This window comes from Helianthus annuus, chromosome 13 (assembly GCF_002127325.2).
Source record: "Helianthus annuus cultivar XRQ/B chromosome 13, HanXRQr2.0-SUNRISE, whole genome shotgun sequence".
Lineage (NCBI taxonomy): Eukaryota > Viridiplantae > Streptophyta > Magnoliopsida > Asterales > Asteraceae > Helianthus > Helianthus annuus.
This window is the reverse complement of record NC_035445.2, coordinates 98,126,257-98,141,624: the sequence shown is the minus strand read 5'-3', so window position 1 is coordinate 98,141,624 and position 15,368 is coordinate 98,126,257. Positions and strand designations below refer to the sequence as shown.

Genomic DNA, 15,368 nt, shown 5'->3' with positions numbered 1-15,368 from the left:
ATACCCTATAAAACTCAAAAAGTTCAACGCGTTATGGCCAGCACGCGTCAAAATGAACACGCGTTATCGAGTAGGCGGCGGCGGTGTGCCGTGGTTGTATAACGCGTTATGGCAAGGCCATAACGCACCGCCCCGGGTCACCTAAGACCATATGTAATGGGGCTTTATAAGGGCATGAAAGATTTTGATAATGCCCTTACACCATTATTCATGGGCATTATAGGGGCATGAAGAGTGAGGGGCATTTCTATAATAATGCCCAAAGAGAAGAAAAATAATGGAAAGTAATAAATGAAATGGGCATTAACCATTACACCTTTTTTAAAAGGGCATTATGATGATGATGTGGTGAAAAATGCTCCTTAGTAGGCATTAACCATTACCTATGTTCTAATGATTCTCAACTTTTAAGTTAGGATCAACACAATTAGGTAAGAATCTTTTATTTATAAAAATATACAATAATCCTCCTATAATATAGAGAAATACAGATGGCTTGATCCACTGGTGAATATCCTCTTTATCAATCAAGATTTTTTTTTTTAATATTGAAATGGTATATTCATTATAACATGGTGGGGTTACCTAATCAAGGCCTACTTCTACAACCTTTTCCTTGTTTTTTTTTTTATCCTTTTTTTATGTTATTTTTTAAATTTTATAAATTTTATAAATATAAATCTCAATGCATTGAGGTGGCGAATGAGAAGTCAAGCTTTAAATAGTTGCATTAACTATATGTTAAGTGTTGAAGTTGATAATAATAATTTATGTTTTAGATAATCTAAAAAAACCAGTAAGAAGTTAAGAATTAAAAGTTAAGATCGGCATTACATCATATTCAATAAATTATTTGAAGTATACTTTTTTACAACTAAAATAATCGAGTAAAATAATATACAGGTAATAAATATATTTGCTTTCACTCTCTTTAGATTTAGATTGTAATATTTATTACGTATTGTACGTAAGACTGTACATTTTATTAACTTATTATACAATTTGTGATTCATGTACTATGGGTATCTTTAAAATAATATACATATATTTGATAAATGAACAATAATAATAAGATGAGAGTTGTGAAGTCATATCATATGGCCCATAATGAAATTAGTTTGTTTGTTTGTTTGTCCGAAATATTTAAATGTTTCCACTGAATTACATTTATAGGGTAAAGTTACTATAGAAATAGTCTTTATTATACAAAACGTAAGAAAGATATGAAAAGGTAAAAAAAATACGATAACATTTTCGTAATTATTTTACTTGTAATTAATCTATAGAATCAAAATTATCCTACAAGATCATTTGTAGAGTAATTATGATATTCTACTAAATTACCCTACGAGATTAAAATTACCCTACAAGATCAAAATTACCTTACAAGATCATTTGTATACTAATTATGATGCTCTATAAAATTACCCTACAAGATAAAATTACCCCATAAGATCATTTGTAAAGTAATTATGATACCCTACAAAATTACTCTACAAGATCAAAATTACCCTACAAAGGTCATTTTACAAAATTACCTTACAAGATCAAAATAACCTAACAAGATCATTTGAGGAGTAACTTTGATAATTACTCTACGAGTAAACAATTAAGAAAATGCCACTGCGTTTTTTTTTACCTTTGCATGCCTTTCGTACGTTTTGTACGATAAGGCTATTTGTATTTGATGTTTTGCCTATATTTATATATCTTAGTCGCAAGCGTGTCACGTATGCATAGGCCAAGAATATATATATAATTACATGAATCAAAGAATGGGGTTTTATGCAAGGACGAACCCAAGGCTCGATTTAGGTGGACGGGCACACCCATAAAAAATAATTAGTGTATTATACTCGTTAAAATCCAGATCACCCCCAAGAAATTTTGTTATCGCCCCCCATATGTCCGGCAAACCATTGCGGAAGAAGACTGGAAATGTCACACCCTGACTTTTGCGGAAGTGTATACGTGTGACTAGATCAGTTTTCATTGCATTCGATTATAATAAAAAAAAACTCTATGATCAAATGATGTGCATCCGTTCATAAAGTTTAAAACATTACAAACACCAGTCATTTAAGTTTCAAACAACACAACCTCTGATTAAGTTACAAACCAACAAAAGTGGATGACATCTAAACTTGAAATTTACATCCCAAAACAACGCCAACGCCCAAGATCCATCTTGTTTCATGAAATACATGTAATTTTGAAAACATCAACAAAAGTTGAGCGAGTTCATTTGTTTTGTATGAGTTCCAATAGACTTGTAAACATTTGAGTGATTCCTTTGAAAACGGGTATGTAAAGCGTCTATGAACAGATCAATTAATGTTTTGCAAGGACATTAATATATGTGGTGACACAGGGAGTACTCAACCCGAGTAGACTATTATTAGTGTCAAATCCCATCGACTGTGCCGAATCCCCTCGACTGTGCCGAATCCCCTCGATTGTGTCAAATCCCCTTGACTGTGTCAAATCCCATTGACTGTATCAAATCACCTTGACTGTGCCAAATCACCTTGACCGTTGCTGAATCACCTCGACTGGGACACAAAAGCACTCTAAGTGGTCACACAAGGACCATGAGTGGGGCTCGGCCGTACCCGTTAGATCTAACCTTTGTCCATGTTTCTTAACAGAGTTAATGGCATTTCATTTTCAGCCTATGCTCACATGATCTAATAGCTCATTTCATAGCCAAATCATACCCATGTTGACATGTACTTCACCTCCGAGAGTTATAAATCCAAAAACAGTTAAGAGAAAAGGGGGGCATGAACTCACAAGTTTGCGTCCTGCTATCTCGTATACTCAAAGGTCCTTCTACGAGTCGTACAACTACCTACACACGTGCCGCGTTTTATTAGACGTTTAGGTCGTGTAACGACTCTTAGTTCAGTTGTTTATTAAGACTTATTTTGGAATTCTTGGTGTACTTTGAGTTACATCTTTGATGTACATTATATAATTCCAAAGTATATAATTATTAGTTAAAATAATAATATTTTAACTTAAATTATATTTATCCAATTATTTGGAATATTATTAAGATAATATATTTTATCTTGGTTCATTATGTATTCCATTCATAAATATTTTTTCCAAGTATGGGTATACTTGTACTTGTGTATTTTCTTACTTGTGTATTTTGCCAAGTATTGGTGATGTATTCCGGTGTGTATTTATACGTATGAGGATACGTACTTTCTTGTATTTGTAAACGTGCCGCGTTTTATTAGACGTTTAGGTCGTGTAACGACTCTTAGTTCAGTTGTTTATTAAGACTTATTTTGGAATTCTTGGTGTACTTTGAGTTACATCTTTGATGTACATTATATAATTCCAAAGTATATAATTATTAGTTAAAATAATAATATTTTAACTTAAATTATATTTATCCAATTATTTGGAATATTATTAAGATAATATATTTTATCTTGGTTCATTATGTATTCCATTCATAAATATTTTTTCCAAGTATGGGTATACTTGTACTTGTGTATTTTCTTACTTGTGTATTTTGCCAAGTATTGGTGATGTATTCCGGTGTGTATTTATACGTATGAGGATACGTACTTTCTTGTATTTGTTAAATATTTTATACTTAAATTTGCATTTAATATTCCGGAATATTATTTTTAGACAACTAAAAATCACCAATGTATATTCTTAAAATATTCATATTTTAAGAGAATTTTTATAGAAAAATATCTATAACTTTACTTGGCAAAAATAATATACCTTCATATATATCGTAAAAATAATATATATTTTTAAGATTAACTTTAGAAATATATATATTTCTAATTTTCCACCCAAAATAATATATTCTTAACTTGTTTAAGAAAATATACATTTTTCTCCACTCAAAAATAATATATCTTCAAATTGTTTAAAAAAATATATATTTTCTGCACTCAAAATAGTATATTTTCTATTTGACAAAGTATGGTATATTTTGTAATATTTGTAAAAATCCATATTTTCCGTTTCTTTGGTTTCCAAAATATTGTTTGTCATACTTGTCGAGTTACGAATTTATTTCTTGAATATATATACTTTTAGTCCATATGTCCGTTCGTCCGTTTGTCCAATATTCGGGTATAAATTATATACTTATTTTCTTGGAATTTTGGTAGTATATTCATATTACAATTTTTGGTATATTGGTGAATTATATTATTTTCAAGTTACTAAAATAATATAACTAATACAATCAATATACAATTAGCACACAATTTGTGACATCTAAATATATATTTTCCTAAATATATACTTAGTTATTTTTATTATCAAAAATCAACCTCCAATATTTGTAATTTTTGTAATAAAAATGATGGCAAATTTTTATATGAAACCATGATCAAAGTTTACTTGTAAACACTTGTTTAAAAATATTTTTCTAAGTGTTTAATTTCTACAAAAATTTTGCCATAGTTTTCCCTTAAAAATGGAGGTTTCCATGCTTAAAAGCATATCATTTTATTTTAGAAATTTATCACCAATCATCAACAATTTACACATAACTTACCATATGCTTTAAATATGCGATTTCACTATATGTCATGAACTTGAAGTTTAACAAAAATGTGTAGTAATTTAACATGTTGTTTAGTAAGCTTAGTTACCTCTAAAAATATGGTTTATAGTTTTATAAAACTCATTCTTGTGAATTTTGATTCTTCACAACTTGTATGATGATTTTTCAAAAATAATTCTTCTTGTATTTTTCTTGTTACCAACACTTTTCTAGCTTTGGTTTAACCCTCAAAACATGTTACTTCCTTTAAAACCAACTTCATGAGAAATCTTGTAATATACTTTAGTTTCTTGAAAATATTATCTTTGAAATCGTTTATTTTCAAGACTTATAACTAGGGCTGTAAACGAACTGAACGAACACGAACAAGGCCTTGTTCTTGTTCGTTCGTTAAGGAAATAAATGTGTACACGAACGGTTCATGAACACTTACCGAACGAGATTTTATGTTCGTGTTCGTTCATTAAGGAAATGAGTGTGTTCGCGAACTGTTCGCGAACACAAATAAATTTGGTGAACGTGACGAAGGATAAAGATAGGTGGTCCAGAGAGTAGCACTCGAACTTGAATCCCATATTGTGGAACGGAGCGAGGTCGATCGTATTCGTGAATGTAAATAATGAGAAATGAAAGGGAAATAATGCATAAACAAGGTGAAAGTGGGTTTCCTAGTTTAATTGTTAGGGAAATAAAATAAATTAAAGTATAATAATATAAAAAGTACAAATAAAATATAAGAAAGAACAAAGATCTTCAATTAAAACACAAACATACGAACATAAACGAATGCAAATCAACGAATGTTCACAAACACGTTCACGAACACCTTACCGAACGTTCACGAACACAATCGAACGAACGAGACCTCTGTTCATGTTCGTTCATTTAACTAATCGAACGAAATTTCTTGTTCATGTTCATTCGTTTATTAAACGAACGAACATAAACGAACTTCCCGCCGAACGGTTCACGAACTGTTCGCTGAACGTTCGGTTCGTTTACAACCCTACTTATAACATGTATAAATAATCATCATACACTAAAACAAATTTATTTTCAAGTTCATGATTTACATAAAGGATGACCATCACAAATTTCACATGATCCATCCTTATACTTGCTAGATCATGTGTTTAATCATCATCTAGCAAGCTTCTTATAATGATTATCATCATAATCACAAGAAATCAACAAACAAGTTTAACACATACACTAAAACAACTTGATCTTCATGTTATTAAGCTTTATGTTCATGTTTATGCTTATGTTTTCTTGAGATTCTTTAGATTAACATGATACATAACTCTTTAACCACTAAAATTAGAAGTAAAAACAAGATTATAGGAGCTTACTACTAGTACTATGGCTAGGGAAGAACAAGTATGAAGATGATGAAGATTTGAAGTGGTTAATAGCTCCTAGAGATGGTCCTTCCAATTCCAATGCTTGCAACCTTCTTAGATAGGCTTGATACACCTTGAGAACCCCTTAGAATGTATGAAGATGAAGTGAAAATGGAGACGTAGAGGGAGTGAAGTGTGGTTGTGAGTGGGGAAGGAAGAAGAGAGGAGTTGTGTGCTTGAATGTGGTGAGAAGAATATGAATAAAGACTTGTGGTTTATATAAAATTTCATCCAACATGTTGTTAACCATGAATCCTTATGCTTCATATCTAATTAGCAAACCTAATAATTTAATCAAAGAAAATCCCAAGTGGGACCCATCTTTGTAACCGTCCCTAGAGGGGGGGGGGTCTTGTTGAGTTTCAGTTACTAGTTAAGCATGATAGTTAGATTTCAAGTATATTAGTTAGTGTTTTAGATGTTTAGGGTTTTTAAGATGTGTTGTGATGTTCGGTGATCATAACTAGCTTCGAAACACTAAAACAATGCTTCTAGTGAAATTTTGGTGTTTTGGGTAATATCCGATTGTTCGTTTGGTTACCGGTTTGTTAAAGTGCTAAATAGGGCAGTTTAGTGTGCTTTATGTTGTCTTTTATGACAGTTTTGATTCTCGACACTTAGAAAGATATTCTGGACCATTAAACCATAATTCTGCATTATATTTTGATGTTAAAAAGCTGAAAATTGCTGAATTATGGTGTTTTTCTACAGAATTCTGCAGTTTTAGTGTGTTTCGGGCACTTTCGGGCACTTAAATCATCACTAGAAAGGCAGTTTTATGATCCCTACTTTCCTACACCCTACTCTAGTGTAACTCTTGGTTCCGGGCTCATTCTGTGTCTTAACATCATGTCTGTCTGAGTACTGAACTCCCGGCAGTATTTCTAGTTTGTCTGATAATTGTGCTAACTTTGTTTTGTGTACTTAATTGAATCATACTGTGTTGCATGCAGTAATGATAAGAAATCATGCAACATGTAATGAACTTGTATGTATATGACAATAATCAGAAAATCATTCGTGTCATTAATTTGATCAGGCACATTCATTAAAGCATAAAGTACTGTTTAATATTGTACGGAATATGTGGAAAGGTGACAGTTGTCACAACAAAAATTTTCATAGGAATTTTATGGGTCTGTGCGAAAGTTGCAGGAGTAGAATGGAGGGTTATGTGAGGAAGATGAGGGTATTATGGGTAATCACTAGAAGGTTATGGGTATATTAGTAATTTTGCTTACATCATAAAAGTGTAAAATAAAAGTCAATCTGACACAAATCAAGGTCACCAGGCCTTAGGCTTTAAACCATATGGTTTGGAGGGACTTGTAAAGTAGGATTTATTCGACACGTGGACGACACGTTATCATGCGTCAGAAACGGGGCGTTGTGCCAAAACGCGGGGTGTGGGAAGGGGCGTGGAACAGTGGCGTTATTCGACACGTGGCACCTATTTTTTGTTATTATTTTTATATAAAATGTGTATTTTTTAAAATACCTTAATAATAATTAACAATAATAGAAAAAAAGATTAGAAAATGTAATAAAAATACATAAATTAAAAAAAAAAAAAGAGAAAATTGCATTTTTCAGCCTTTACGTTACAACGAAACTACAGACGGTGTCCTTTAAGTTTACAAAGTACATTGACTGTCCTTTATGGTTGCACATGATTATAGTCGGTGTCCTTTTGACCTAACCTAGTTAAGTTTTCTTGTTAAATGCAGTCATGTGTCACTCACCGAAAGTATAGGGACCAATGTACAATATTTTCAAAAACTATTCTCTCTCTCTCTCCCTCTCTCCCTCCTACACAACCACACCTCCACCCCCACTCCCACCGCCACCTCCATGATCTGTTAAGTTTCCGATCGCTGGAGGTATAGTTCCGTTGAACAAATTCTGGTATAGCATCAATGACGTCAGCGAAGATATATTCCCGATTGCTAGAAGTATATCGCCGGTGAAGTTATTACCGCCGAATTCCACCGTTTGAACAAATTATCGTATAGCATCAATGACGTCAGCGAAGATATATTCCCGATTGCTGGAGGTATATTGTCGGTGAGGTTATTACCGCCGAATTCCACCGTTTTGAGAATCGATAGCCGGTGAATATCATCCGACAATGTTCCGACGAACATGTTATGTGAAATATCGAGGTCGATTAGGTTTGTGCAGTTGTAGAAAACCTAGGTAACTCTCTGATGATGAAATTGTCGTGCAGGTGTAGGGTTTGTAGGTTTTGGAGGTCATAGATGAACGACGGGATGTAACCGATGAGTTGTTTGCTAGTGAGGTCGAGGGCGGTAGTGGATATCCGGCCAGGTGCAGGGTGATGAGGTGGAAGTCTCATGGTGGTGATAGCGGTGGAGGTGGGGTGGGGGTGTTGGGGTGGAGGTGTGGTTGTGCAGGAGAGAGAGAGAATGGTTTCTGAAAATATTGCACATTGGTCTCTAGACTTTTGGTGAGTGACACATGACTGCATTTAACAAGAAAACTTAACTATGTTAGGTCAAAAGGACACCAGCTGTAATCATGTGCAAACGTAAAGGACAGCCAATGTACTTTTTAAACTTAATGGACACCGCCTGTAGTTTCGTTGAAACATAAAAGACGAAAAATGCAATTTTCTCTTAAAAAAAGGTTACATAATTTAAATACAAAACACTACATAAATTAAAAAAAACAAAAGGAAAGCTAAAAAAACGAACTAAGTACGATATTTTGCCTTTATTTCTTCTTTCAGTTTCTTGTACATTTCACTATGTTCATCGTCTAGGTGATCGATCTTCATGGTAAAAAGTGTTAAGTTTTTATATAGATGTGGTAAAATATCTTTTTAAATAAAAAATCTTTTATTTAAATAATGCCGTTGGGATCCAACGACTATATGTCACCTCATTGATAACTCGCCACGATGAATCGATGATAATGTGCTAGAACTTTTATGAAACAATGTACCAGAGTAGAAACTGATTTTTGAAACGTTTATGAAATAATGTATCAGAGTACCAGAGTAGAAAACTGATTTTTATAAAATAATGCACCACAGAGTACTAGATTAGAAAACTGATTTTTGAAAAAAAATATAGTAGAACTTTTTTTTTAAATTAAAAATCTTTTTTTTTTAAATAAACTTTTATGAATCAATGTACCAGAGTAGAAAACTGATTTTTGTTTGCATGATGATTTATGTATTGATGTGTAGATACTACACACACCTCTTGGGTGGGCTGGTTTTGTTTTGTTTTGTTTTTCATGTATGCGATTTGCTTTTGTTCTTTGATTCTTCAGTTACCACTGGTTTAGTTCTATATAAGGCTACGGGGTGTGCTTTAAAATTTGGAGTGTTAACGGTAACATAGCATGTTAACTGGTATTATAAACCTCTCCCTCCTTGTGTTAAGGGGTATTAAATAAATTATTTGTTAGCATGTTAACCGGATGTTAAGATATTGAATTAATTTTTCTTTTTTATTTAGATAGAAAAACCACTCAAACATAAGGTTAGATGAAGCTAATAGGATTAAACCATTTCCTTGGAGTAAAGCATAGAGAAATGAAGGAAAATGAGTGATTCGACACTTAGATGAAGTTAAGGAGGGTTAAAATATACGTATAGCCTAAATTTTCAATCTATACATTCAATTCTTTTAGTTACAACTAGTTCTATATAAGTTACTTTTCAATCTATACATTCTTTAGCAATTAACATCTTTAGCCCATCACTTATCACACATACATTTTTAACCTGAAACTCTGCCAACTCAAGTTAGTTATAAACAATATCCACACGCATATTTCAACATGACCTGATGACAAGAGACATGTGCAGGGATTTATTTTTTAGACATATTATCTACAAACACTATTGTGGTGCATTCGTAGTCAAACATCACACATAGGAAGAGTTGCATTAAAATAGTATATATATATCTTTTAATCATACAAGTTGAAATTAATGAAAGACTATAAGCCTTGTTTTCCCTATATAAGGCATATTGTAGGAAGAGTTGCATTAAAATAGTATATATATCTTTTAATCATACAAGTGGAAATTATTGAAAGATTCTAAAGCCTTGTTTTCCCTATATATAAGGCATATTGGTTACTCTTCCTCTTATGAACTTGTAAATTAATTACAACAACAAAAATTAGCCTTCCTCTCTTTTATTTATTTTCTCTTGCCATTAGTGTATATATCTTGTTGAATGGCAATGGGTGAATCAAAGCAGATGGAAACAAAAGCAATAATCATCCCTGCTTATGTAAAAGCCCTATCCGGTTCTCTTGGTGGAGTTGTGGAGGCATCATGTCTCCAACCCATGGATGTCATCAAGACCCGTTTACAACTGGACCGGACGGGTACCTACAAGGGTATTCTCCACTGCGGCACCACCACCGTGAAGACCGAAGGGGTGCGTGCTCTCTGGAAGGGTCTCACACCCTTTGCCACTCACTTGACACTCAAGTATGCCCTTCGGATGGGCTCCAACGCCGTTATTCAGTCCGCCTTTAAGGACGCCAAGACTGGAAAGATTAGCAATGGTGGGAGGTTTGCTTCCGGGTTTGGCGCTGGTGTTACCGAAGCTCTTCTTATTGTTACCCCCTTTGAGGTATTTCAAGATCCAACCAGGGGCGGACCTATGTGACTTGGTGGGTGGGTGGGCGGGCACACCACTGAAAAAATATTAGTGTATCTTTCAGACAAAAAAATCCGACCGCACCACTTGAAAATATGGTTGAACCCTAACATTAACGTACCAACTTGATTTTAGTATATGATCATTTTCCAAACATAACTATTACCTCATGTGAAAAAAGACCACCTTTTACAACTTAAAACTTTTGATAATCAACTTCATTATAAGGCAATTGTTTGTGTACGTTCAACTTGAGTTGGTGCATGCAGGTGGTAAAAATAAGACTGCAACAACAAAAGGGACTGAGTCAGGAGCTTCTTAAGTACAAGGGTCCTATCCATTGTGCTCGGTTAATCATCCGCGAAGAAGGGCTACGTGGACTATGGTCAGGAGCGGTCCCAACAGTTATGCGCAATGGTACGAGCCAGGCGGTGATGTTCACATCCAAGAACACTTTTGATGGATTATTTTGGAGCAAACATGAAGGGGACGGGAAGGTTCTTCAGCCATGGCAGTCTATGATATCTGGATTCCTAGCGGGAATCGCGGGTCCGGTATGTACGGGTCCTTTTGATGTTGTGAAAACAAGGCTCATGGCACAAGCTAGGTCGGGTGGTGCGTTCAAGTATACGGGTGTGGTTCATGCAATATCGACTATATATGTTGAAGAAGGGGTGCGTGCACTATGGAAGGGTATTCTTCCACGTTTGATGCTCATCCCACCCGGGCAGGCTATTGTCTGGGGTTTGGCTGACCAGGTCATTGGCTTATATGAGAGGAATTACATACATAAAAATAATAATATATTGGCCTAGTTAGTTTATTACATTAGACCGATTTACATGCAAAACATGCATATTTTTCAATGAATAATGAATTTTATTTGGCGGAAATCTTATTTGGGGTGCGAACGAGGGATTCAACTAAAATTTAAAAGAGTGCGATCAAAATTTTAGGGTACGAAATACACTAATTTTTTTTTTTTTTGTTAAGGGGGCTGCCCGCCCACCCAACCCCCAACTTGGCTATGCTCCTGATTTCAATAACAAGGATAATTTGGTGATTATATACGTTCCGGTTTTAAATAACTAAAAAAAAACATATAATACCATAATATCGATTGAATAAATCATTGAATAAATCTTTTTTACCAAGATAATTAAGATAATAACCCCCATTAACCCAGATTCGACTCCCACTCTTCCCATTATTTTCTGCGGCATCCAGGTGAAGGGCGAATACGGATGGCGCCGGTTCGTCTTGGATGGGAGACGATGTTTTACAGATTATTCCACTGTCGTGTTTTCGGGTGGGTGGATGTCGGGTTTCCGCACATCTGGGAGAGCCAAGGGGATGGCAGCGGTCGAGTAGTCGACCTTGCCCACAGCGCCCGGTGTCACGGTTGGTACGTCGTTCCTTGACGTTCAAAAAAAAATTAAGATAATAACCCTGACTTTCTAAAATTACCAAAATAGTCATCCTGCGCCAACTAGCTTTCTTTCTGTCCCAAACCATTTATTCCTGCGCCAGCCATGTAATCTTCCGGTGACATTAATATTTATCTACTGCGCCATATGGAGCAGTACACCATCTTTCTGTGCCGCTTCTCTATTTCAAGCATGGGTTGCTTGCTCCCGCGCCACCCCTTAATCTCCCACATCATTAAAGAAAACTTAGTTTGCTTCCATCTTCTTTCTTTGTCTCTCAATCTCCATTTACATCTTTCCATCTTCGCTGCACCAGCCTTCTCCTACGCCATACCATCTTGCACAAGCATTTTCTGATGCGTCATTTTCCTCCTCCTGTGCCGATAATCTAACAAATTTGATGGCTACTTTGATCGTCTTTGTATTCAACTTGGCTGATTTGGTGAATTTCCCTTGAATTACTTCATTAAAGACCAATCAAACATTTTCAACTACAAATTGAAGTTGTTTAAATGAGTTTAGTATGAACAAGCGACTAGTGGTTTATTAAAAGAAACTCATGCATAGCGTAGGTAGATTGTTTAAAACATGTAAAACTAGAGTCTTACGTAATGAAAAAAAACTCAAAATTCGATTTCAATCAAATTTGAATTCCATGTATGAATTCTGTTTTTGAATATTCTAAATTCAATTCGAATTTAGTAATCAAATATAGAATCCTAATTTATAATTTTTCATTCAAATTTCGAATTCAAATTATGCATTTTATTAAACATACATATACACACAAAACTACAAAACGACTTTTAGACTTTAGGGTGGAGGGTATGATTCAAACATTTTAGGGTGTTTGAGTTTTCTTTACCCAATGATATAAAGCCATGTCAACTCCCCCTTCACTCCTCATTTTCTACTCAAACACTAGGAGTGATTCAAACACCCACTCAATTAAAAAATAAAAAATTTCATTGGCTCTCTCTCTCTCCTCTCTCTCCTCCCTTTGTTCTTCTTCACCTTCGCTGAGTATACACAAAAAAACACAATCTCTCTTACTCCCCGCTCCCCTTTTAAACACCCGGTGTCATTCCCCCATGTGGTAACCCCACTCCCCCATCCACTCCTCGATATCACACCTTCCCCCCTTAAGTTTTAACATTTGTCTCCTAAAATATCCAATTCAATGATCAGCTGAATAAACAATTACCCTAAAATCAATTAATACATTTGGACCACTCTCACAATTTCACTCATGTATGCTTCACCAAATTTTGAACTAGATTTGGTAACAAAATTCAACCATCATTAGAACTTTGAATTTAGATTCAGATTCGATTCGAATTCAATAATTGAATTTCGATCGAAGTCGAATCCAACTTCAAATTTCGAATCAAATACGAGTTCAGTTTGAACTTGGTAATCGAATTTTGAAGCAAACTCGAATTGATTTGATTAGTAATCGAATTTCAAATAGAATTCGAATCCAATTTTAAAATTCTAAAACCAGGTTAATTCAAATTTTGATTCATTAAACACCCCTATGTAAGAGGAAAACTATATCTATCACTAAAGCCATTCTTGTTTTGTTTTGTTTTTTTTTTTTTTTTTCAAAATATACCCTAATTAAAACAATACTAATTTACCAACACCGTTGAACTCTAATATTTTCTATGTCAATTTGAATTAATAAGCACTTGTTTAAACCATTTTTATTTTGCCTTCTTGGTCGTATGCATTGATGGATGGTTGTTTTTACAAAGATCTATGTAGCGAGTAGAAGTGCTTGAAGGGGGTTTTCTTGGAGAACCCATAGCACCCCCCCCCCCCTTTTAACAAGCACGGGGTGGTTGATGGTGCCCCGGGGCGCTAAAGTTGAGGGGGGGGGGGGAGCCACACCACCTGGGCTAAGTACCACACCCCTATCGATGTAACCACACCGCATGGCCACGCAACCCTCCTTTTAGTCATGAAATCCATGTTCCCTTGAAAATAACTAGAAAGTATTTTTATTGTTTTGATATGAACGCATTAGCAATAAAATTGCCCTAGAAGATTGTCTCTGCTATTCTCTGTTTTCTTGGGACCAAATTAACCATCTCGAATTAGTCTCTAACACAAGTGGTCTAGGTTGTCATGTTGGGTCATTGCTTCTTTACTCGAGCTTGGATTAAGGCTTTAAGAACCATTAAAAATCTGTTGAAAGGACCCCGAGGTTGTGTGGAACACCTTCTAATGACCAAGTCAACAAGGAATAGTCGCAGAGTTTATGTATATCTTGTATCAGTACTAACACGTTTAGAGATGAGAGGCAATGCTACAAGAGAACGAAAATAATTAATTTTCCCTTTAAAAGGAGAAAGGGGACCAACATTGTACCCCCTAAGCTAAAACACAGGTCTATTATTTATTACGTGTACACTAGAAACTAGGGCTGCAAACGAACCGAACGAACCGAACATGACCTTGTTCGTGTTCATTTGTTAAGAAATATATGTGTTCACGAACTATTCATAAACACTTACCGAACGAGATATTATGTTCGTGTTTGTTTGATAAGGAAATGAACTTTTTCGTTTTCATTTGTGGTTGTTTGTTAATTTTAGGTAACGAACGAAAATGAACGTTGATGAACACAAATTAGCACAAATTAATATTCAAGAACACAAATGGAAATAAACGAACACAAACAAGAGTTTATGAGCAGAAATATAATACATTGACACTTATTACATATTTTATTTGTCAAAATTTTAAAGTATTTAAATAAAATATAAAAACTAAAAAAGTAATGAACTATTGAACACGTTAGCAAACGTTCACGAACATAACGAACGAACATGACCTTTGTTCATGTTTGTTCATTTAACTAAACAAACGAAATTTCTTTTTCGTGTTCGTTTGTTAAATAAACGAACGAACACAAACGAACTTCCTGCCGAACGGTTCATGAATTGTTCGCCGAACGTTTAGTTTGTTTGCAGCCCTACTAGAAACCTTTGTTCATTCAGGCATCATGCCTCCCTAAAACACACATTCAAACTAGCAAGCTTGCTCTTGTGAGTTCTATACTAGTATTTTAATACACGTATAAAATCATCTTTATTTAAACTTATGTCATTACGAGTTTACTTCACTATCATGTTTACACACCACTACTATTGAAATGTCACATACATTCCCTAGGTACACGAATGACGAATCAAGACGACACACTACAAAAGGCCACATTAATAAATACACATGCACACAAACTCACATAGGCAAACAAGTAATAAGCATGCTCATAGAAACGGAGGTGGTGAACATTGTGAGAATTCGGGGTTATAGCTAATGAGGTCGGTTGCAA

The 15,368-nt window shown here is 34.5% G+C and overlaps 1 protein-coding gene across 1 annotated transcript; it reads left to right on the top strand.

Moving 5' to 3' along the window:
• Nucleotides 1-9,979: 9,979 nt before the first annotated feature.
• LOC110872157 (mitochondrial succinate-fumarate transporter 1) lies at nucleotides 9,980-11,494 on the top strand. The gene is made up of 2 exons (XM_022120947.2): nucleotides 9,980-10,571; nucleotides 10,868-11,494. The coding sequence occupies exons 1-2, from the start codon at nucleotides 10,167-10,169 to the stop codon at nucleotides 11,411-11,413; spliced, it is 951 nt and encodes a 316-aa protein (XP_021976639.1). The 5' UTR covers nucleotides 9,980-10,166; the 3' UTR covers nucleotides 11,414-11,494.
• Nucleotides 11,495-15,368: the final 3,874 nt, after the last annotated feature.

Coding starts and splice junctions, on each gene's coding strand:
- LOC110872157 (XM_022120947.2), top strand. CDS start 10,167: ATGGCAATGGGTGAATCAAAGCAGATGGAAACAAAAGCAATAATCATC. Junction 10,572..10,867: donor TTATTGTTACCCCCTTTGAG/GTATTTCAAGAT, acceptor TGGTGCATGCAG/GTGGTAAAAATAAGACTGCA.